The sequence below is a fragment of the Pleurodeles waltl genome, chromosome 10, assembly GCF_031143425.1.
Source record: "Pleurodeles waltl isolate 20211129_DDA chromosome 10, aPleWal1.hap1.20221129, whole genome shotgun sequence".
NCBI lineage: Eukaryota > Metazoa > Chordata > Amphibia > Caudata > Salamandridae > Pleurodeles > Pleurodeles waltl.
In genome coordinates, this window is record NC_090449.1 from 794,469,447 (window position 1) to 794,495,225 (window position 25,779).

Below are 25,779 nucleotides of genomic sequence, written 5' to 3' on the forward strand. Positions count from 1 at the left end.
GGGCCCTGCTCATCTCACCACACCACATAGGAGTAATTTTCGATGTCCATAATTTAGGGAGGCTTCAAAACGTCTTCTACTGAGCCTTCCACCTCCCAAACCAAGCAAGGCACACACTTCTACAATAAATGTTCCATCAGAGATTTCTACAGAGGTGCAAGTAATAGAGGTAGAGGTAAGGCGTCCACCTCTAGAGGTTCTGTCTCACACATGCCAGTGACTACTTCTACCTTCCACCAGCCCACATCTCTCCAGTAGGGGTAAGACTAATGCATTTCTATCCTCAATGGTCCAATATCACCACAGATCGACGAGTTCTTTTAATTATCCAACATAGTTACTGTGTACTGTCTTCACTCCACCAAATATTCACCCTTGCACTCACAAACTTTCAATCACCCATCTTACTCTTTTAACAGAAGAGGTACAATCCCTTCTTTTCAAAGGGGCTATAGCGCCAGTCCCCCTATTACAGCAAGCGTTAGGAGTATATTCCCTATACTTCCTTATACCAAAGAAAGATGTGTCACTACGACCAAATCTAGATCTCAGACCTCTCAATCTATACATTCTCTCAGAGCATTTCCATATGGTCACTCTCCAAAATCATATTCCCCTATTCTAGCAAGGCGACTTCGTGACAGCTTTAGATCTGAAAGACGCATACTTTCACATTCCCATTCATCAAGCACATGGCAAATACCTTAGATTTGTCATTGCAGGTAAACACTATCAATTCAAGGTTTTACCATTCAGGGGTAACCAGCCCTCCCAGGGTATTCACAAAATGTCTAGCGGTAGTTGCCCCATTCCTCACAAGACAACACATCCATGTCTTCCCCTACTTGGGCGACTGGCTCATCAAACCCAGTACCATCCAACAATGTCAGCGTCCTACTCAGTACACAGTAGACCTTCTCCACACTTTGGAATCCACAATCAGCTTTTTAAAATCCCATCTGCAACCTTCACAGATTCAGCCCTATCTGGGAGCAGTTCTCAGTGCTCACTCAGGGTTGGCATATCCAGGCCCAGCTCAAATTCAAGCTTTCAAAAATCTTCTTTCTCAGTTGCACATAAGTCCCTTACAGCAGTGTCTATCTCATCACTGGTCTCAGTCACAGGGTCCTCTTCAGGACCTAGTGTTGTTGGTCTGCCAGACTCACTGCTCTCTGCAAGGGGCGGCCCTATCAATGTACATGTTGAGCTAGTATCTTTACCTATAATGTGTTTGAAGAACGAAAGGCATAGTGATATGCACACGCACCTTGTGGATGAGTTGGGAGTCATAAATATTGTCATTCTGCAGCAGTGGGTAGTGCTTTGCTTTTTCTTTTTTCTACAGAGAGGCTTCAGTCAGAAAGTGTAACATTATGCATGAACAAGGCTCTTGTTCTTTGCTAACACTTCAACCTATTGGGACAGTGAAGTTGTAATTTAGCAGTGAAGGGTACAAGAAGGACTACAAATTATCCTTTTGGAGGAACATCTACACATCATTGTATATCAAGAGGCACAAGTGGATTTCTAGGTTGACCGTATACAAAACATTTCTGGAATTTCTAGAATGAGCAGGGCAGCAGGTGGTGCAGGGTCCACTCTTCCTATTAGCCCTCCTCTGATCTTTTGGGACTGTCACAGGTGCACTGAAAAGGTGATTAAGTGCTCAGTACCTACCTATGAATGAGGAAAATCCAAGTGTTTGTATATAAGTAGTGCAAAGGGAAATAAAGGAATTGGTGAGTTGTAGGAGAAGTGCAAACCCTTGTTAGCAAATCAGTCAAACCACAAGTCTGCATCTAGGATTGAAAGAGGTGATATAACAGTTGCTTTTGACTGACCAGTTCAGAGCTCGAGCAGCCGTTTTAGATGATAGCAAGCAAGTCAGTGATTTAGAAGGCCCTTTAGCCCAGATTGTATTGATTATTCAGCAGAATATAGTCCACCTTGTTATTTACAGTAACTATATAGCACAGACCTATCCACATAACCAGTGAAGTGCTTCAGGTACAACAGGAGGTAAACAGAAAACAAAAAAAGTTTCAGTAAAGTGGAGACAAAAAAGGTACTGAAATGGGCAGCTGTGGAAAGGGAACCCTGAAAACAGAACTAAAGGGGAAGGCAGATACTCTTTAGAGCAACCATGGGGTGGATTCTTGGACTCCATAGACTAACAACTGGATGCTCTCCTCTGCATTAGATATTCTGAATACCAAAGTTATGAGAATATGAAATGGTAAGTGCACCAAAAATGAATGTATAAATAATGGTGTTCATGTGAGGCTGCAACTTGTGGTGTGCTTTCATATGAGGCATTTTTCTAAAACAAGTCAGAAGCCAGTGGACCACAAAAAAACTGCACACACAAGACGAGGATTGAAGCCATTCTTCTGGTGACTAAGTCATCTTTAAAAAAAAAAAAAAAAAAAAAATAAAGAACTTTTTATTGATTTTTTTTTTTTTTTCTCCTTCAGTTACAGTAGCACTTAGGCTATATACATGCAAAGCAAATTACAGTACACCTGGCAGCAGTAATTATCAGCATTATTACATTGTAGATCACAAAAACAGGAAATAGTATGAAAAGTATATTCGGGTCACAGGTCTCCTCCTTCCCATCCCAATGGTGACTAGTACCTTTATGAACTTTTAATGTCTGTTCGTATCCCCTCCTAATTATTGAGTGTCTGCGGCTTATCTGGGCATGGTTCTACATTCATTCCCTGTGCTTATGCCCAGCCATTCCAAACCTTGTGATACTTTGCTGGGCATCCCCTTGCCTTGTTTATGGGTTTTTCCAACTCCATGCAAATATCCATGCCTTGGACCCAGCCCTCAATTGAGGGAGGGGCGGCTTCCTTCCATGCCCTTGCAACTTCTGTTTAGCAAGTACAAGACCCAACAGCAAAAGCATCTATTGACATTGTGTGCCTCCAAGATCGTTGGTTATGTGTAGGAGTATCAGCTTAAGGTCCCTCAACATTCCAGCCCAATACCTCCTCCAGCTGTCTCAGTACTCCCTCTCAAAATTGTGCAGTGCCAAAACCAGTGTACCAAATCCCAGAGGCAGTCCCACATTGCAAGCAATCACTATTTGCTAGAAAGCCCATTTGGTGTAGCCGCACCCTAGTATATGTATGATGGAGTAATTCTAATTGAATGTGTCTAAATTGCAAGGCTATGGCTGCCTCTCTAGGTGACTCTGGCAACTCCCCGCAGTCACTGTCTTCAGGTTTTCCCAGGTCTTTCTCCCAGGCCCTGCATATCTACCCCATTGGGTCTAGCATGTTCCTTAGGAGCATTTTGTATGTCTGTGATAATTAGTGTTCTTCCATGTTTGTTAAAAGGAGTTTAGCCTTCAATGACGAGAATTCCAGAATTTCTGGATTTGTCCGGTGCATGGGTGTCCGTGCATGCCAGAGCTTTGGATATAGAAAAAACTGTGTATGATGACGGGCATATTCCGTCAGTGTAGGTTGTGAAAGGATTTCAGTACCCGGTTAACCAAAATATCCCAGAGAGTCGAAATCACCATGAGGTCCCAGGCAGTGAAGCCCGGTAGGGCCACGACCTGTGGAAGACAGGTCCGCCGCCACAGAGGCGTTTCTAGCATCAATCGATCTTTCCATACTGTAGCCTTCTTAGTCTCCTCCCATGCCTTCAGCACCCCGCAAGTCGCCGGGGTAATTCCCTGCATGCAGCATCCCGTACAACAAATGTGGTGGACCCTGCAACCTCATGGCCATTCTCTCAAGGGCATAGACCGGATCCACAAGTCCCCCAGACCACCAGTCATTAACGAAAAGCAGATGGGCCGCCCAATAATACAGGCGAATATCCGGCGTAGCTATGTCTCCCTCAAACGCTGGTCGACAGCACTTATAGAGAGAAATGCGCGGGCCCACTCACCCAAAGCTATACGCGCAAATGAGCATTCAGCTTTTGGAAGAAAGATTTAGCAACTGGAAACGGGCGATTCTGTAAGTGATACAAGAGACGTGGCAGTGCTACCATTTTAAATATCGCCGAGCCTAATAAGAACAGTAGGAGAGCCTTCCAGAACATATCTTTTGACATTCTTTCTAGCTGTGGCGCCAAGTTTCTCTCGAAGGAGCAACGTGAGTTCCCGGTGACAAGTAACTATGTCCTCTTGAAGGAGGAACCTATGCATTTAATACAGGAGGCTCACGAATGAAGAGCCCAAATGTTCATCAATTGGATAAACTATAGAACCAGGGAGTGAACACAGGTGACCGGGGCAGGGTCCGCACATTGTTTGCTTTTGGTGTTTGAAGCGCGACAGCGACCCAAAGTCATTCTCCTAGTGACAGGCCATGCATCTGAAGACTTTGAGTGAGCGGTCCTAGAAGCTGGTGGTGGCCCAGCATGTGACTATCCGCAGGCCAAGGTCTCGGTCAAGAGGAAGGGCCTGGGACCAGTTGTGAAGTCCAAAGTTGTTGTGGTCCCACTCATAGTCCTCGTCGCCATTGGTTAAGTCGAGGTACAAGAAAAAGAGTAAGAAGTCGAAGCGGTCTTCAACCTCTCCTCGTCTGTCGGTGGAGCATCGTCATTCTAGGCCTTGTTCCCCAGAACTGGCGCATGGGCAGATTCTGCGCCTCTTCCAGAGTGACCCCTGCCCAACTGAAAGAATTTTATGAGACCATGCACTTCTTTTTTTGGGTATTCTGACCCTGCCAGAGCTCTTCCGGCCCCATGGGCTTGAGGGGGCCTCATCGGGTTCCACTCTGGTCGCTTCGGCCTCCGCACCGATGGGCTGTAAGGGATCCAGTCCTGGATCTGGCCCGGTGCTGGTTGTACCACCTCAACCTTACCAGTGCCGGTCCAGATGCCGGCAAGCCCGACGGCGCTATCCCCATTGTCGTTCCCGACTCCGACACTGAGACGGATGGGCATCGCTCGACGCCAGCAGGAGCTTTTCCTCCTCATGTGGATCCTGAGCTCTATTCTGCTGGCTTACACCTAGAGGAAGGGGAGGGGTTGCTGGACCCTTTAGCATACCGGCCATACAAAGACGAAATGGACTGTCGTGAGGACTTGGGTGAAGGTAGTGGACTGGACATATCTCCAGATACTAGTATGCTTTCTCCCCCTACTGTGCCTGAGGAGGAAGGAGCCTCCTGTGCAATGGTGGTGAAGAGGGCAGCTGAGGTCTTGGACCTTCAGCTACCCTTGGTAGCCATTAAGACTAATCGCTTGACAGAAGTGCTTCAACCGGGAGGTTCCACTTACAAAACCCCTGCTTTCATTCAATGAGGCCCTCCTGGACATCCTTCTTGGTACCTGATCCAAACCCAGGACAAGGGCTTCTGTGAATAGGATGATTGCCTGCCGTCATCGCCCGCACCTGGGAACCCAAGTTTCCTGATGCAGTACCCACCCCTGAGAGCTTGGTGGTCCAAGCCTCTACTTCCCATGGCAGGTTCCCTACCCCTCCCCAGACAGGGAATTCAAAAGGCTGGATTCATTTGGGAAGATGTTTTCTTCCTTCATCCTTGCATTGTGGTCTGTGAACACTGCATACCTTTTAGGCCTCTCTTCCCACATGTTGTTGTACACGGTTGAGCAAGTGCTGCCACAGATCCTGGAGGAAGCCAGGGCTGTACTGTCCCAGGCTGTTGCTGATGGGAAAGATGAGGCAAAGTTTGTGATCTGTTGCAAACTGGACACGACGACACGCTAGGTAGTGTGGTTTCAATGACAATGGCCCTGAGGCGCCACGCTTGGCTGAGGACGTCTGGATTTTCGAGGGATGTCCAAGCTTTCATGATGGACATGCCCTTCGATGTCACCCGTTTCTTTGGAGGCTAGTCAGATTCAGTGCTTAAGTACTTTAAGGATTCTCGTGCTATGGCCAGGTGCTTGGGCTTTGCGGCAGCCCCTCGTCTTACCAGGTCTGCCTTTTTGTTACTTTCACGGCTAAGGAAGGGGCTTCCATTAGCGCCAATTCCTGTCTAGCTGACGTGCAGGCTGCCCAACCTCTGTATGGCTGAGGGCGCAGGACCCACCAACCTCATGGGACAGGTGGCCAGCAGTCTGCCCATCCCCCACCACCCCCTCTGCTGCAGCCTCCTAGTCTGTCTCTCCACCACAAAAGATACCCTGTTGGTGGCAGGATTTGCCATCACCTGCCCCACTGGCAATCCATTGCTTCAGACAGGTAGGTAGGTTTTGCAGATTGTCCGAATGAGCTACTCCCTCCTCTTCGAGACTACCCCTCCATCCATGCCACCATCTTACAACTGGATGACAGAGGATCCTTTATGCTTCTCTGGGAGGACGTTGCAGCTGTCTTGGCCAAGGGAGCCATAGAGAGGTTCCAGTGCCAGAAGTAGGCTGCGGTTGCTATTCCCTCTACTTTCTGGTCCCCAAGGAGTACAAGGGTCTTTGTCCTATCCTAGATCTTTGAGCTCTCAATCTCTCCCTCCAGAAGAAGTTAAAAATGCTCATGTTGGTCCAGGTCTTGTCTACTGTGAACCCAGGAGCCTGGATGGCAACTTTGGACTTCCAGGATGCCTATTTTCACATCCCCGTTCTGCCTGCCCACAGATGTTACTTGCGGTTCACTGTAGGCCACAAGCAATACGTTTACTGTGCTTCTCTTTGGCCTTACCAGCGCCCCTCAGGTGTTCACCAAGGTGATGGTGGTTGCAGATTATCTTCGGAGATCAGGGGTATCAGTCTTCCTCTATCTCGACGACTGACTGTTGAAGGTTGGTTCCCGCCAGGCTGTTGTCTCCTGTCTCCAGAAAACAACAAACTTCCTTCATTCATTGGGGTTCAATATATAAATGTGCCGAAGTCACACCTGACTCATCCTCAGATGCTCCATTTCATCGGGGTTGTTCTGGACATGGTGCAGTTTTAGGCTTATCCTCTTGAGCGGCGAGTCCAGGATAATCAGGCTATGATACAGATGTTTCAGCCTCTATCCTGGATTTCAGTGAAAATGACTGAGGCTGCTGGGCCTCATGGCCTTCTGCATCCTGCTAGTGATACATGCCAGATGGCATATGCAAGCTCTGCAGTGGGACCTGAAGTTCCAGTGAGTGCATTATCAGGGGAATCTCTTTGACACGGTACAGATCTGCAAAAGACCTACAGACGTGGTTAATGAACCACATTTGGGCCAGGGGCAGATCCCTCTCCCTTCTCCACCCAGATCTGACAGAAGTGACAGATGCGTCATTCCTGGGATAGGGTGGCCATCTGGGAGAGGTGGAGATCAGAGGAATCTGGTCTCTGGCAAAAGCGGGGCTCCACATCAACATGCTGGAGCTATGTGCGATCCGGCTGACATTGAAAGCCTTTCTTCCTCCCCTGTCAAGGGAAAAATAGTGCAAGTGTTTATGGACAACACCACAGCTATGTGGTACTGAAAAAAGCAGGGTGGTGGGGTTGTGGACCCTTTGTCAGTATGCGCTTCACCTCTGAACACGGCTGGAACAGCAGGGCATATCCCTAGTGGTTCAACATCTGGCGGGCTTTCTGAATGCCAGAAAAGACAAACTCAGCCGAAAATGCCTAGCAGATCACGAATGGGGTCTCCACCTGGAGGTGGCGCAAGTTCTCTCTCAGCAGTGGGGAGAGCCTTGGTTAGATTTGTTTGCCACCGCTGAGAACGTGCAATGTCCGTTTTGCATGCTGAGGTTTTCAAGGCGACACTCGTTTGGAGACTCTTTCTGTCTTGAGTAAAATTCAGGCCTCCGGTTCATCTTTTCGCCCATACCATTCCTGCCCGGAGTTCTCAAGATCAGGAACGACCGGGCCCAAGTAATCCTTGTGGCTCCAGCCTGGGCACAGTCTGCTATCACGAAATGCTGAGCATGTCCATTGATCCTCGGATCAAACTGTCCCTTCAGGAAGATCTTCTGTTGTAGGGGCAAACGCTTCACCTAAACCTGTCCACTCTCCACCTTCTTGCTTGGAGATTGAGTGGCAGCAGTTGACAGCTTTTGACGTTCTGCCCTAAGTCTATAATGTAATCTTGGCAGCCAGGAGTCACACAGCAAAAATATAAATGCCTGTTGTTGAAAGAAATGTGTGGCATGGTGCACAGACAAGTCTGCTAATCCCCTTTCTGCCCCTCTTTCTGAGGTTCTACTGTTCATTCTTTCCCTTGCGCAGCAGGGCTCTGCTTTGGGCACTCTTTTGGATTATTTGTCTGCTATTTCTATTTTTTTTTAAGTGCTTGGTCAACCCTCCTTGTTCATTGTACATAGGTTCCACAAAGGTCTTACTCATCTCTTACCTCAATCCACATTCATAATGCCCCAGTCGGATCTTAATTTGGTTCTATCCTTTTAGATGGGTACTCTGTTGAACCTCTTCACAGCTGTCCCTTAAGGCTTCTCACGTTGAAAACAGCCTTCCCTGTGGCAATTATATCTGCCCGCAGAGTGAGTTCGCTGCAGGCCTTATAATCTAAGCCACCCTACCTCTCTACTTATCCTGACAAAGTAGTGCCTTGTACTAGGCCCTCTTTTCTGCCGAAAATGGTCATGCCTCTTCATGTAGGCCAATCAATCACTTTGCCTACTTTTTAAACACCCCCACATCCTTCTAAGGAAGAGGAGAGACTCCCTCCCCGGGACTTAAAAATAGTGTTGGCGTTCTACCTTGATTGTACAAACTGTTCCGGGTGGATGACCAACTTCGTAGGATATGTGGGTGTGAAGAAAGGGTGGCCCGTGCAGACGTGGACCATCTCCAGATGGATCATACTCTGCATTTAAGATCTGCTATGCACTGGCCAAAAAGCAGCCTCCTAAGGGCTTGCAAGCTCATTTCACCAGAGCTAAAGCTGTGACCACTGTGTTAGCACGCAGAGTTGTGGTCCTGGACATCTGTCAGGCAGTGATGTGGGCATCTCTGCACAAGTTTACCAAAGATTACTGCCTGGACAGTCAGGTCTGTAGGGATGGCCACTTGCCTGTTCAGTCCTGCCGGACTCTCTTGTTTGAAATGTGTTCACACAGCCACCTCTGGGGATATAATTGCTTTGGTATCTATTCAAAGCTAAGGAATCTGCAGCTAGAAGTCTCTATCAGATGAAAATGTTAGTTACCTTTGGTAACGCCTTATCTGGTAGACTATATCTAGCTGCAGATTCTTTACCGACCCTTCCATCCTCCTCACTTTGCAAAAAGATTTCTAGGGGCAGGGGCTTCCTTTTGAGGGCCCTAGTTTTGACACATCAATGGTCAGTGTTCTTTATAGCTCTGCGCTTCTGGCCTGGAAAATCATGAAAAGAAACTGAACTTGTGTGTCTGGGTTGCGCATTTATAGTGTTGCGTAGACTCATTATTCTAATGAGACTACTGGATTTTGAGCTGCAGAATTGCCCGCGGTGTGGGAGACTAAGTCTGTCCCCCTGCAGGTGACCTCTGTAGCTCCAATCTGTGTTTTGCTCCGGCTAACTAGCAGTGCCTCATCTCTACCCAAGGATAGTGATGACTGGGTAGCCGAGCACATGACATACTTGGCTTCTCAGGGAAGTCGTGGTCACTCAGGTCTCATCCGGTTCTCTCATTTACAATTCAGTATCATATATAAATGACAAACAGAGGCAGTATATGTTTCAGTAATGAGTTTAATAAAAACGACTGCATCTTCGATAGCAAAGCATGAGCTGCAATAACTAGGACGACCCAACATGACAGAATTAAAATTGTGACGAGAAGAGTGAAGCATAAAAACAACGCTATCATATTGTCACTATAATCAATGGACTAATCCCTACCTAGATTATGATCGAGCACGGCATGTTAAGCTCTAAATCTGCCCCTCAGGTTCCTCTGGGAAGACATCAACCCCCATACCTGAGCAAAGGCCTGCGGTAGCATTTGTAGCGAAGCAATCAGCGTACAGCCGTGGTTCCCTGGTTGGAATCTCCCTCTAATGTGTAAAGGACATGGAAAGTGTTTTTATAATAACACAGCTCATGTTCTTAGAAAATGTCCCTACGTAAGGATGTGTGTTTTCTATGAATGTTTGAGACTAAACTTCTACCACATTCACCGGCAATGTACCGTGCTGTAGCCTTGGAAGAAACAGAGTGATCAAGAATGTCTTGTTTGAGAACAGAGTTCTGGCCTAGGCAAAAACAGTTAGATAAACGGAAAATAAAACAAGACCGTAAAAATGGTTATTGTAATGATAATAGGACGAAGCTGAATAAAATATATCTAGGTTAAAGTGCACAGCGGCCTAGTGTGTTAATATAACCTGCATTGAGCTATAACTAAAATGGCTACACAACAATAGGAATGGGGAGCCGATTGATGCCACCTACCAGTGTGCAAGGGTACTAGTCACAAAAATCCTTCGGATCTAGTCTTACGCCTGGGGAGAATTCAAAGGTAAGGAATCTGCAGCTAGACATAGTTTCTGTCAGATAAGGTGTTACCGAAGGTAAGTAACTTGTCCTTTGGCTCCACTCACATGTTTGAAGCCTGGAGTACATGTTTTGGCAGAAGTTGTGTGCTTCCACAAGAACAGAGCTTGCCCTCCCATTCAGCTATGATCCTTTTGTTATTTATCCAGCTAGCTGGTCTTGAACTTTCAGGGGCACACACATGACATTGTAATGCTGTGTAAAAGTGTCTTAGCGAACTTATGGTGTTTGTCTGTCTTTCTCTGTTCAGCAGCACGGATGGGAGAAAGGCAGTCATTAACCTACATGGAATTTTAGGTCTGACTTCACAGTGGCGTGACCACCAGGAGCGTCTTGATGCATGTATAATCACACCTTCCTATTCTTTTTTCCCCACATTTTTTTCTGATGCAAAGCATTCCTTTTTCCCGATACTGCACAGCAATCAGCAAAAATCAGTGGCAAAGCATATGATAGGTAAAATAAAAACAAAAGGCAAGGCCTGTTGGTTTTGGCAATGCCTGCTTTGTTTTGAATGTAAACACTTAAAGAGCTGTGATGCCATTTTGGCACAGTTTCTGTTGTTAAAACCAATAGGAGAAATACAAACACTTTAACTACCACCAAGAACCCACGGCAGTACATGGACACAACATCCTGTGTATGTCATACAGCGCTGAAGTGCCCTATTTTGGGAAGTCGCATTGTTTCTAACAACTTTCACCACCAAAGTATACTGCAGACAGTTATATGCACAGCCAGCAACAAGATGCCTTGACCATCTGTAAGCGCTGAACAAAGGGTATGTTACCTGCTTATGAGATGCATACACAACTGGTAAATGCCATGAGGAAGCCTTGGCCTCTAACACCAACATTTCACACCCACAGTTCTTTGAATGGGATACTGTCCCCTAGAGACAGTCCAGTACACACTGCCGAGAGCATATCATCATAGGATGATTAAAACTCAGGCGGGTCTACGATGAAGACCTCAGAATCACCTGCGGAGGCATTCCATGATAGCAAATAGTGCAGATGTCCATACTAATGTCAGAACTCGAGGTGTACAATCGCCAGTAACATAACAAACCGCTTCATAAATGAGTGGTCAGGATATGAAATCCATTTGAATGCATGTCTTTGAAGATTGACTTCTAACTCTTTGTATCCTCTCCATTCCTCTGTTTTCATATATGTATTCCCATGGATGGCAGATGTTGTAGAAAACTGGCCGCAGTATTAATTTTGGTATTGTGGCTTCTTTTTATGCTGGTTTATATTACAGAGGCTGCCTCTCTCATCCTATTTCTCTGCAGCTGTCATGTTATCATGCACAGCTAACGCAAACTATTTAAACAAAGCTAAGTGTGCTTGTTAGTCACCAAAGGAGGTCCGTTAGTTTGTTAAAGGATTGTATAAGCAAGATACAGATCAAGCCTATTTTATTTTTGAATGCATAGTAGAAGCCTTTTTTCCCCACGTAATGCCTCATTTCCAGTCCCTCCGTAATTTCGATGGGACCTGTGACGAAAGTGCTAATCCTGATGGAATAGCTATGTGTATAGGAAACCCAAGATTTGTGCATTTAAACTAATACTTCAGTCGAAATCCCCAGGTGAAACCCCGAAAATAAGTAAGGAATTACTGAGTAAAGCTTTTGTAGAATTCCTGATTCTCCTAATAATGTCTCATTTCTGAGGCGACTCGCAGGCTCCCTGATGTAATTACTAGTCTTACCCCCTCCCTGTGGAGTAACTGGTACACCCGATATCAGTAACTACGGGGTCAATACCGGGAAGAATAACATGGCACTTGGAATAAGGGCCCTGATTAATAATTCGATAAGCCTACTGACGAAAACATGTTAATGGCAACCATACTACAGGTAACGAGTCCCAAATTGCTCTGGTCCTTCTGGAGTTCTAGCTTGGTAGAACTAGCCACCGGTCCCGCGGATGACGTGTACAGAAACGTTTTCGCTGTTTGCAGTGCCTCCATCCGTGCACTCCTCTTTTCTCTGGGCCGTTGGTTTCTCACACTGCTTATTACGTCATTATCGCACATAGTAACTTTACGATTTAAATGCTCGCTAGTGTATAAACCTTTGCGTTACACCCCCTCCCTTCCTTGTTTTACATTCCCCCCTTTTTTTATTTTACTGTCTCATATGCCATCTATGGCCTTACACTATGCTTAGTTGAACCTGAGCAGTCTCTCCACTGACTACGGTTTATCTCTACTGATTGGTTGTCCACAGCACAGGTGTTACTCTGATTTTTAATAAAAACGAACACAATGGGATGAATTCAGCCATCGCCCTTTGTCGATGTTGCGTGAAATAGCAAGGCGATTAACTGCTAATAACTGAAGGGTTTATGTTGTCAGTGAAAGTAGAAGTAAGAGACCGAGTAGTGTTAACTATCAACAGTGTTTAATGTGGGAACGTACCGGTCATGCTAATGATGCTAATGAGCTTAGGCCTGCAGTTATTGATGACCTGTGCCATGCTTTGTGTACTCCTAAAAGTTTGTCTACTAACAGACTGAGAAATCCCTTGCGGGCTCATGACCGTGTCTGTACCCAGTCACATCTCGCCTGTCCTCATACAGAGGAAATGAAAGTAGAAATGACTTTCGACTTTCGCGTAAACGAACGTTTGAATTTGTCGGACCCCTTTTTGACTCGCCAAAGGAGGTGCCGTCATTTTGACCGTGAACGCACATGTATGCGTCTACTACTTAAGAAGTACATAATTCTCGTTTGGTAAACTCGTTTTTTTTTTTTTTTTTTTTTTTTAACAGGTTGGTTGGAGTACGGCTCGGGATTACTACACTTTTTTATGGTCGCCTCTGCCTGAAAACTACATAGCAGAATCCACAGTGAACTGTGTACTATCTTTTCAAGGTAAGAACGTAATATTTAAGGTTAGACTGTGACGTTTTGTGTCTGCATAAAGGAAGATACCATATTAATTTGAGGTCACGTTTTTTTAAATGCAGTCTTTCTGTTTTCATAATTTTCGGAATCCAGAACACTTCAACTATTCTAACCTTCCTCTAATTGTCAATTGTGAGATGCTGAGCAGCTTCAAAGAGTGATTTATTTCTCACTCCACATTGTGTGGTCGAGTCAAGGGGATTAATTAAGGGGTAATCTCATATATTAGTGCGATGATCTGGTGGTAGGGGGCAATTTATCCAGGGGCATAGCTTGGCCAATAAGATCGTGGAGGGACGTGATTTTAAAATGTTCCAATAATCTCGCTAGCATATAATTCAAAATACATTATACGACAAGCAGGGCACATGAGAGGGGCTAAAGGGTAAGTGGGAAGGAGACGAATGCGAATAGGTAGGGGTACTAAGTGAGAGAAACTATTTTCTTTAAAAAAAAAAAAACATTTATGAAGACTTTCAGAGCAGAGAGGGTGAATGTGTGCTTGTTTTTGTCTGTGCATGTACAAATTCCTTGTGCAATCCGACAGACACTACACCATACCCCAACTGAATGCATCTTTACCCAACTGTTTTCCAGAAAATAAATTTATTAGGGAGGTGAAACACCCCCCTGAATCTACGCCCCTGGATTTATCAGTTGCTTGCCAAACATGTTCCTAGCACCTGTGAAAGATCTTCGCCCTTTTAACAAGTGAGGACATACGTTAAAGCCGAAAAACTTGTGATCTTGACAATTTGATGACTTATGGTGGCACACTTTTTTTTTTTTTTTTACTTGTTTGCTTTCAAGACTCCACAGTTATCTTCCATTCTACCTCGTGAACAGTGACTTTTAAAAACAAACGTGTGTTGCCCTAGTGAATTAGTCGTAAAACCTACGAGCAGTGGCAAAGCCTTAGGCTGCACCTATGCAAGGGCTATTGGCTTTTCCAACGTGTTTTAGCCATGTGGTAAACCAGCGTTGCTACAGTTCGGCATAGCTAAAAGTTAGTGGCATAGAGGAGAATGGACTTGGAGTGTATAGACTGGAATGGCGAAGAATAAAGTAGAGTTTTGTAGAGTGGAGTGGCAGAGTGTGTTGTGTATTGGAGAAGCATACCCTGGAGTTGCTTATAGTACAGTGGATTGTTGTAGTGTATTGACGTACAGTGTTGAAGAGTATAGTGGCTTAGAATTCAGCTGCATACAAAGCAGCGTTGTAGACTGCGGTGATGTAGATTGGAGTGATGCCTAGTAAAGTGGAGTGGCACAGATTGGAGTGGCAGAGTAGAGTGGCGTAAAGTGCAGTGGTGTGGAGTGGCATAAAGTTGAGTGGTGCAGAGGGCAGTGGTGTAGTCGAGTGGCAAAGAGTGGTAGGTACAGAGTAGAGTAGCAATGAGTGGTGTAGAGTATGGTGTAGTGGCATAGAGTGGGGCAATGCAGAGCAGATTGGCATAGAGTTCACTGGCGGAGAGTCGGGGTGCAGAAACAGCCCCCAAAATAACCATGCTGGAGTTCAGAAGTGTAGGAGCAATAAACAGACCTTTAAATTTCATTATTATCTTGTCATAATTGGTGTGCTTTCAAAGACAGGCCAAATGTTAGGTTTTGTCTCTCAGGGAGCTTGGTGTTTACTTTTCTTTCTCTGCCTGCAAATTGAGAGGATTTATGTGGCAATCTTGCTGGGTATGGGAATGTAAAACGGCTGAAGGATGTTACTTTTTTCTAGCACACAACAAAATATACATTCCTGTAAATGAACTGAAGGAATATTTCAGAATGAATCCAAGTCAGGAAAGGACAATGAAGTGCATTTATTTTTGTAATTCTGAAGAATGGTGGAAACAAATATTTTAATAGTATCAAAACGAATTAACACTGGGTGATGCTAATTTCCACACATTATTGATCTGATAGAGACTCTTTGCAGATTCCTTACCTTAGAATTTTCCCCAAGTGTTAGACTGGATCCAGAGATTTTTCTTTGAGCGGTACCCTTGCGTGTTGTCAAGTAGCATCTGTCACCTCTGCGTGCATTGTTGACATTGTGGTCACTGTGATGATGTTGTGGTTGTATATAGGCACCACCCTGACGTGCTAACATCTGTTCTTTACTTTCAGCGCCACATGTGGATCTGGAAAAGAGCTACCCTTAGTAATTTTTTGACTAGCTTCTACCTTTTTGTCGTTTTTGACTTTTTGGTGCGTGGAGGCATGTCATGGAAGACCATGTGACTCCTGTTACCGAATGATGTTGGTGACAGATCCTCACCTTGTGTGTTTGTGGTGTCTGGAGCTCAACCACAACCTGAAGTCGTGTTCCGAGTGCCGGGCCAGGAACCCGAAGGCTGTGAGGGAGCGGTCCCAGCTCTCGACTCCGCATCACTCCCGGTCTCATTCAAGAGGAAGATCACGAAACCGCTCCAGGAGTCACCCCATTCTAAATCTTCAGAACACACTGATATTAATAAGATGTCCAAACATTCTTTGACTTGATCGGTCGATGCAACACAGGAAGAGCACCCTAGGCTTCTGCCTGCTCTTCTGGGTCTGCTCCGCGCCTCCCTGACATCCCGGGAGCCACAGCCACCCCTGCCCAGATGAAGGAGTTTTAGGAGGCTATGAGCCTCACCTGGGGAATCGGATAGGGGCCCCTCGGGTTCTGTGCCGGTGGCTTCGGCTACTGCCACTAAGGGCCCCTCCAGATCCGTGCTGACGCCAGTCATGCCAGCGCAACCTTCCCTGGCGCCTGCAAAGCTGCCGACACTCCAGATGCAGGTTGGACCCAAAATCGACATGGACCCAATCCTCCTCCCTGACAACCCGAAGCTGGAACTGCAAATCCGACTTCGATGGGATCTTCTCACCCAAAGTTGGATTCTGACCCTTTTAATTATGAATACGAGTATAGGAAAGGACTGGAGGGGACGCTGGACTCTTTGGAATACCAGCTAAATAACCCTGACTTGGACTGGGCACAGGAATTGGGCGAGGCTAGTGGTCTGGATACTTCTCTAGATGCTGGCATGCTTTCTCCTCCTACCGTAGCTACAGCAGAGGGAACGCCCTACTCCATGGTGGTCAGTAGGGCGGCTGAGGTCCTTGGCCGTGAGCTTCCTTCTGTTGCAGTCAGAACTAACATCCTGGAGGAAGTGCTTCAGACCCCAGGGCTTCCAGTACGGAGCCTCTCCTATTTAATGAAGCCTTCACCAATGTCCTTCTGGGTACTTGTTCCAGACGCAGCCCAAGGGCTCCTGTGAATAGGACAATCGTCTGCTGCCACCGCCCGCCCCGAATGACCCTAGGTTCCTGTCCCAACACCCCACGCTTGAGAGCCTTGTCATCCAGGCTTCTTCTTCCTCTGGTGCATTCCACTGTGCTACCCAAAAAGACTGGAATGACTTGGGAAGAAAATGTTTTCTTCCTCCAGCCTGGCATTGTGGTCCGTGAATACCGCATGGCCTTTGGGCCTCTACATCCATTCATTGTGGTATATGGTCGTGCAGGTATTCCTTCAGGTCCCGGAGGAGGCTCGGGCCATCATCTCTCAAGCTGTGGCTGATGGGGGGATGTGGCTAAGTTCACGATTCACTGTGGACTATACACAACCGACTCACTGGGCAGGTCAGTTGCGTTGATGGTGGCTTTGAGGTGCCATTCCTTGTTGAGGATGTCTGTTTTTTGGGGGGGATGTCCACCAGTCTCTCAGGGATATGCCCTTGGATGGCACATGTCTCTTTAGAGACAAAGCGGACTTGGCACTCAAGAGGTTCAAGGAGTCCTGGGCTACGGCTCGGTCCCTTGGCCTCGCCGCTGCCCCTCGTCCAACAGTCTGCTTTTTTTGCCCCTTTCATAGTCATGGAAAGGGCTCCCTGTCACGTCCTTTCCCAGCCAGCTGTAGTGTGGTTAGTTTTACGTATACTTTGCGCATTAGCTTCAGGCTTTAGGCCTTTGTGCACTTTGTCCTGAATGTATTTTATTCATTTGCTGACAGCTTAGAGCCTCTGTGCACTTTGCTCTAAATGCTTTTTATTAGGCTTCGTACTGTTATTTTTCAAATAGCCAGTTCTACGGTGTTGTTTTTTATTCAATTCAGCTTTATTTCGGTAAAACAATACCATAAAAGCATGCCAACACAATTCATACATTTCTAAAAGAAAACAAAAGCAATTTGGTAAAAACAGTAAAACCAGACCCATCAAAGATTATAAGAAGAAAAAAATAAAATCCAGGACTCCCCCTAGGTCATACAGTACAGTTAGATAAAAGAAAAGGAATAAGTAATTGATCGATTAAAACATTATAAAAATACACAGTACACATCACTTTACAAATCACCAAGAATATTATAGAGTGGTCATAAATACAATCTGTGTGCACAAAGCAAATGGGATTGATATCTGACTGTTAATAGCTATGGCTGTGTACTGGCAAGAAAGTTCACTTGGTCTCTAGGACTATAAGTAAGCACAAATAATGACCATTGTAAGAATAGAATTTCGTGCTTCTTTTGTAGGACATTTGTCCTTAGCATACCAAAGTGCCTCTAAGAATCTTGGCAATGTGCCTTCCACCATCGCATGTGGTCTTGTATTACTAGTTTTTAAGAGCTGAAAGGGAATCCCTAATGCCCAACGATTTCTTTTCCCATACATGCCTATGTTCGGCTGAAAGCCATAAAAGGCAAACAATCAAGTATTACAAAAGACACATTATTCCATCAGCAATTAACACTCATTTGGCTACTAAAAGCCGACTGTCTGGATAAAAAGGAATATTAATCTTAAAAGCTATAAATAAGAATCAATTACAGTATTACATTTTTATAAAACCCTTAGAATTTGCCTCCAGTGCCATCAGGCACTTATTTTGCTTAGGTAGGGGAGGACTATTTAAATAAAGTGAATAAATAACTGAATCCTAGAGCCTTAGGCCCGCCTTGTCTCTAATAAATGAAATTGCTAGTAAAAACCGGCTTAAACCAAAGACAACATATGGTATCGTACTAGATCTCAAGAATCTTGCTGCTTCATTATAGTTCCTGATTCCAACGTTCCTACAGATAGGTCGAAGCCATTTCCTCCTTGGTTTATCATAGGCATTTCAGTTTAAAAGGACATGGTCCGTCGTTTCAGGAGTCTCCATATTGCACAGCCCACAAATCACCTCTTGTGTTCTCCCATTGAAGGGGCCCCATTTAGAAGTAAAAGCCTTAACCTGGAGAGTCCCATATCGAAGCTTCATAAATAAGACTTTTGCTCGTCTAGGTTGGATAGTATCTATCCATTCCTCAGCATACGGTAATGGTTTCATATCCAGGAAACTTAAAGTGAGTCTACCTAGATCCTTGCTGTAGAGAGGGCTGTTTAGGGTAAAGTCCCAAAATACTTGTTTTAGTTGAATCTTAGATTGTTTTGTTAGTGTGTATGGTTCTTCCCAGTAAAATTTTAGGCCAAGAGTGTAAAAGCATTGTCTTATATAATGGAGCCACGGGAGGGAAATTGCCTTGTCCAAGTCTATAATCTCAATTAGCGCTTGCCTATAATGGATTAATTCAGGGGTAGACCAAAGTCTACACCAGTAAAGCAAGGGCCTCAAGGCTGCCAATTTACCTATTTGTTTCATGTTGATATCATAGGTTAAAGGAATCAGTGGAGTAGATGGAGGGAGACCGAGTACCCCCCTCATAAAATTATTTTCCTGGGTAACCAATGGGGTTAGATTTATGAATAAATGTTTTTTATTCATATCACACTGTTTTGCCTACTTCAGCACTGGAGTTCTTCATAACATATTCACTCTGTGCTTCAGTCAAGGATACAGTCTGGTACATTGCCGATAGACGTGGTAGGAGTTTAGATTTGGCATTCCTGCGTAGGGACATTTTGTGATCACGATGACATGTTAGTTATAAAATCACTTCCTTGTCCCAATACATGCAAGAGGGAGATTCCGACCAGAGACCCACAGCTAGACGCTGACTGCCTCGTTGCAGATGCTGAACCAGATCACAGGCCTTTGCTCAGGTATGAGGGCTTATGTCTCCCCAGTGATTCAGAAAGGCAAGCTAGAAGCTTAACATGCTGTGCTCTAAATAGAACAAGCAGAGGGAGAGTAGAAACTGTTGGGCAATATGATAGCTTTGTTCTTATGTTTTACTCTCCTGGTGACTATTTCAATCCTACTGTGTTGTATTGTTCTGGTTATTGCGGCTCACGCCTTATTATCTAAAATACAGTTGTTTTATTAAAACATTATATAAAACTTATACTGTCTTTGTCATTTGTATATGAGACCATATTGTAAATGAGAGTTGGTTTGGATCTGAGTGACCACGACTTCCCTGAGAAGTTCCAAAGATGTCATGCGCTCGGCTGCCTAATCATTTCTTCCCCCTGGGAGAAATGAGGCACTGCTAGTTAGCCGGAGCTAAAACCGGATTTAGGGTGACAGAGTTCTTTACAAGTGGGTCAGACTCAGTCCCCCACATCGTTATCGATCCTGCTGCCTAGAAATCCAGTAGTCTCATTTAGGATAATGAGAGCCCACGCAACGATTGGTCTGGCTCTAATGTTTAGGTCCGACTGACTCTCGGTCTCATATATATTTTGACTCCTCGGTTCCGTACGCGGAGACGTCCGTGGGGCTGAGGGTTTCCGCCATCACGGGATAGGTACGTCCTGTTGCTTAGTGGTTGGTTGTTCAAGCTTGAACTTTGAAAGGAAAAACCCCGATATTGGTGTGCCTTCTCTGACCTAGAGCTATTTTTTTACAAATGGCTAATCCTAATGTAGTGAATATAGCAATCAATATGCGTCACCCGCTCACAGGACATCTGATAGCACATGGACTGACAGTCCAGGGGGGTCCAGTCACTTTTGTGGTGGACGCCCATGCAGCCTATAGAACAGAACTTTTTTATTCTTGGGTCATGATGGGGATACAAATACTTTTCACGAATACACTGTTGCGAATGTCCCTGGACAATACAGGGCTTACGCTTACTTAGAGATACCTCTATCTTATCAAGAACACCATAATTGGCTTGATGGCGCCTTCCCACATACAGTAGCACAAGTGAGGTTAGGTCCGTTGAGTAATGATGGTCCGACCTGGCCTTTATTGGCTACTTACACACCATATCCTGCGGTTGCAAATTTGGCAGTGGCTGATGTGCGTCGTTTATATATAGACTTAGCAACAACATACAGAAGACTGGTTCAGTTTGTGATGCAGACATTAAATACTAATGCAGTGCGTGCTGCTCCGGCGCACCCACAAGCAGTGGTTCCGGGAATCAATCCGGCCACTGTACACTCAGTTATGGGCAAGGTACCGGCTAAACGTGAGGAGACTCCATTTTGGCTGGCGCAAAAAATTAATACGCTGGAAGCAGTATTTCCCAATACGGGACCTCAGGATAAACATAGAATTTTGACGATGTGTTTGCCGTATGGGATGGTTCCTCCGGTGGACCTTTGTAATACTTGGGGCACGGTGTTTGCCGCGCTCTACACTACAGCACACGGTACACCGACTTTGGCTAATTTACCGGAAGTGCTTAAACAAATTCAAGATGAATATGGGGCTGCCCCTGCCTTAGATTTGGGCATGCAGTTGATGGGCAATTTTGCTGCAGTTTCTTCTATTATTTTGAGTAATCTCAAGGGAGAGGCAGTAGCAGTAGCCGTGAGAATGCGTCTTCAGGATGTTCCGCAGATTAATCAAGAACGGGAACTTCCGAGAATAATAGCTGAGACATATTCAAGTATTGGTCGCGATAGCCCAGGGGTTAAACCGCAGAAACCCCAATTGCAGGGTAAAAATAATAAAGATGATGCTAAGCAACAGCAACCTGAGGGTACAAAAAAGCGCTGGGAAAAGAAACAGCAAACACCTAAAAAAGATGGGGGACAGTCTCCGCAACCGGAGACCCCGCAGAATAGGTATAATCTCAGGAATAGGGATAATTTGAAGACGCCTGATAGATATCAATATACTGATACACACCAATCTCGTTCCTTTCAAGACTCCTCAGAGAAGAGAAGTGAGAGAGGTGGGCGGTCAGAGCGGAGGACGGAGTACGTGAAACCGAGACAGGATTCACAACGCTCAGCGGAGGTTTCTGTTAAACAAGAAGAGAAACCGCTGCAACAAAAACAGCAATTTAAAAAGAAAAAAGTGGCAGCAGTCTCAGTTAGACATGCCGCTCAAGAAGAGAGTTCTCTTGATGAACAAGACATGGGCGTTAGCACTGTTAGACAGCGCAGCAGAGGTCACAATAGTTTGCCGGAGTCTTCTAGAGCATCTGGAGGTGAAAGCAACTGATGACTTCATACGAGTCGAAACGGCGGATATGCGAGTCTCTGATCCTGATAGAGTATATCAAGTGACTCTACGATTAGAAGGGGACATTGACCGCATTGTACACGCCATCTTTTGGGACCATGTGGTAAAATCATATGATGTTCTGTTGGCCGAACAGGATTGGCCACCTGACTTTGTTCGCGACTGTCCGGTTGGGGAGGATGTTATAGTACCTTCCTTCTCACCACTTGTTCCGAGAGAGCTAGCGGAGTCCTATGGTAAAACATGGGCTCTAGCACAGGCTCCCGCCCTATATAGAAATAATGTGGGGTGGGATAGACAATCACCTTATCATGTAATTCCAATAAAGGGCACACCTCAGCCACAGCCGCAGTATCCTATTAAATTTGAGGCAAGGGCATCGGTTCGGAAAATTCGTACACAATTGGAGTACCAGGGTGTAATTGAGCCCTGTGTCTCGCCGATGAATAATCCCTTATTTCCGGTTGCTAAACCGGACCATTCATATAGGATAGTGGTGGATTACAGACATTTGAATAGTCACACACGCACATATGCAATACAGAATTCACATAGCACAGCGCTTATGAACAATATAGTGCGTAAAAAATACAAAACCACGTTGGATATCTCGAATGGATTTTTCTGCCAAAATATAGTGCCCGAAAGTCGGGACTATACCAGTTTCAGTGCGTTTGGCTCTCAGAAAAAAAATTGTCGTTTGCCTCAGGGGTATAAAAATAGCCCAGGACTGTTTTCGGCTCGTGTGACTGAAATGCTGCACGAGTTGGAACCTGAAGCGTTATCATATGTTGATGACATATATTTGACAGACAATGAGATTCTGCAACATCTAAGGCGCGTATCGCACATTGTTGTGGGATTTGCTGATATTGGCTATAAGTTTAATTTTAAGAAATCAAAGATTGCCTTCCTCAGCGTCATTTTCCTGGGATATGAGTTATCGAGTGAGGGCAAGAGCCTAGCGCCACATTTTTTGGAGAAGTGTGCTTTATTGCAGCCTCCTAATACGGTTCGGAAGCTCCAGTCATTGCTGGGGTTTCTGAATTTTGGCAGAACTTACATTCCTGATTATGCTACGCGTATAAAACCCTTCTACGAACTGATTCGCCCGAATTTTTCGAGGAAATTTTGGACGATTGAGCATACACACATACTGCGAGAGTTACAGACTGATCTCTTAGTGGTTAAACACTTACACACACGGGACAATAAGACACATTTAGTCATCAGGGTGATACCTGGGGCTGTTGGGTTTACGTATGTCACCTTTAATGAGGGTGAGACAGTCCCGATTGCATACAAGTCCCACTTGTATTCTGCTGCAGAACAACGATTTGCACAGACTGAGAAAATACTCACTGCAGTACAGATAGCTGTGATTAAAGAAAGACCGCTTGCCCAGGGCCAACGCATCATTGTTGTTTCCCCGATTCCGGCCTTAGAGGCTGTTACAAAAGCGAGTGTTCCTAATTCGAAAGCTTTACACCCGCGATGGATACAATGTGCTACGTCTTTGACAGCCACTGATGTAGATTATATATTTGACCCTAAACTGCAGACTCAAGAATTTCTTCAATATGAAATAGAGCACCCAGTTCCTGCTGGCACATTGCCTATTGACCAATATCAAGTGGTCATGTATACCGATGGCTCTGCGCAACCAGCAGTTGGGACTAAACAACAGTATTCTGCTGCATGTGCGGTGATGAGTGGCACTATGGAGGGGGAGGTGTTCTGCCCCCGACATACTTATACTAAAACCTTGGGAGATTGCACGGCGCAGCTGGCAGAGCTCAAAGCTCTTTTGTTAGCGTTGGAGCACGCGGATCCGGCGATTTTGACCTTGCTGGTCTGTGACTCCTACTACTGTGTTCAGTCTTTCAATGAATATCTGCACTATTGGAAGTTGAATGGGTTCAGAGATTCTAAAGGCAACACCATTAAACATAAATTGTTGTGGGGTAAGGTTGCGGATCTGAAAGGAACGCTTCCTAAGGTCCATGTTGTGCATACACTTGGACACCAGCGCGTTGGAATACACGTTGCTGGGAATACTTTGGCTGATGAAGCCGCAAAGTCGGCAGTGGCTGTCGCCACTGTGGCTGCAATGACTCGTTCGAGTTCCAAACCAGACACAGAGATTTCGGCTGCCATAAAAGCTACGGCTAATGGCACGCCGTTTCCTAAAGGATTTCCTTCTAAATATGGTTACTGCTTGAGTAGTGCGCTAAATGCTGTTGTTAATATTCCAGGCATTGGTGTACGTGAACTACCCAATAGAATTGAGAGACCTCGATTAATTTCTGCAGCACATGAGGGGGTGGCATCTGCACATGCTGGTGTGGCTGCCACGATTTCACTTTTACAGGCTCGTTACTGGTGGCTTTGTCTCTCTAAAGAGACAAAGCAGTATGTCCTTTGTTGTGACGCCTGTCAACAAATTAAAGCTTCGTCGGCTAGACGCCCGTGGCAGACGCCCCTTCTGATTTCAAACAAACCTTTACGGTATGTGTACTTGGATCATTGTGGTCCGCTGACACCAGATAGTGCATACAAATATATATTGGTTGCTGTAGATTCGTGCTCCAGATTTGTGTGGCTATGGCCACAACGCTCGGCTGACGCTCGAACTGTTATTAAAGATTTGCGCATCTTTGTCGATACATTTGTAGTTGCAGCTTTTCATTCGGACCAGGGCCCTGCTTTCGCCTCTAAGGCATTCAGGGACACCTTGGCTTCGTTGGGGGTCCAACTCCAATTCTCGTCTCCATTTCATCCCGAGGGAAATTCTGTCGTGGAGCGTTTAAATTGTGATTTTAAAGCAATCCTTAACGGCCAGAGTTATAGGTACGGGTCGTAGTTGGCTAGCACACCTATATGGAGTACAGAGAGCACTTAATAACTTGCCTAGACAGTCACTGGGGGGTCGTACTTCATATGAGTGCCTGTTTGGAACACGAATGTATGTTCCTGATCTAGATGGTCCTGGTGTGGAGGCGGCAGTTACGCCCTTTGGCATAAATGATCGTGTCACTGTTTTGCAGGATTTACAACAATTCCGTGAAGATAACTCTTCTGCAAGTGCTGCCTCCTCAGGAATTAAGGATGAGCCAGTAACACCTACTGGTTGGATACCCAGGATTGGGGATCTAGTGCGTGAAAAGGTCGCAGTAAAGAAAGAATTTGGTCCTTCTTATCGAGCACCTGTCCCTGTGTTAGGGGTGAGCGGCACGAGAACTGTGATTTTACCGCCGCTGCAAGGGGCCAAAGGAAATCGCTTTGTTTCCATTGATAATGTCAAGTTACAACATGTGGCCGATTCTGCACAGCAGACCAAGAGGGACACCCAGTAGTTCCGGCATCCCTCTCACTACTGGGGAAGAAGTCCCGCTGCAGGTGATTTACACCGATACTGTTTCCTCTCCGAGCTTGGGGAGGGTGGAAGATGATCTTGCGATTGTTCCACAGACAACGATTAATATGGAATCTTTTGAACAAGTTGCTGTACGTTCTACTGATGTTTCTGAACATGTGGTTTATAGCGTGCCTAGGAGAGAGCCTCCATCTGCTTCTTTGTTCACAATTGCACCTTTTGCAAGAACTGCCTCTGGCTGCTTCAACGATGCTGATGTAGCAGTGTCCAGCTCTTCGTCCTCGATGTCTTCTGTCCGAGGTCCACGTAAGCTGCTGAGTTGGCTTAAACGTACATATTTTGTTTTTCCTTGGAACTATTTGTGGCTTTTTTTGGCTGTAATGACTCTTTTTTTTTTTTTTTTTTTTTTTTTATGGTTGGGATTTGTAGTTACTTATTTTCTAGTAATACATGGTAATTTTCTTCCTGATCGCTCTGACATTGAGCACGTGGAGACTGTGTTGAGACCACATTTTTCGTCTCATATGGTTCGAAGAGACTTGTCCAATGTGAACATTTCTGCAATACCAATTCCGGATGGGATTGTGTGGGATAAATTAATGTTTGATATATATGGTCCCACTGAATTGATTCAAATACCGTATGTCCTCAAGTTATCAATGAATGATATTGTTATACCAGGCATTGTTTCTGATGATTGGGATGTGAAGACAGTAGATTCTA

The 25,779-nt window shown here is 45.4% G+C and overlaps 1 protein-coding gene across 6 annotated transcripts in view; it reads left to right on the forward strand.

Moving 5' to 3' along the window:
- Nucleotides 1–25,779, forward strand: part of TAX1BP1 (Tax1 binding protein 1) — a 638,481-nt gene that overhangs the window by 138,479 nt on the left and 474,223 nt on the right. For all 6 annotated transcript variants that reach the window (XM_069211447.1, XM_069211444.1, XM_069211446.1 and 3 more), the window contains exon 3: nucleotides 13,197–13,299. In XM_069211447.1, the coding sequence (XP_069067548.1) occupies nucleotides 13,197–13,299 (103 nt within the window). The remainder of the gene's footprint in view (nucleotides 1–13,196; nucleotides 13,300–25,779) is intronic.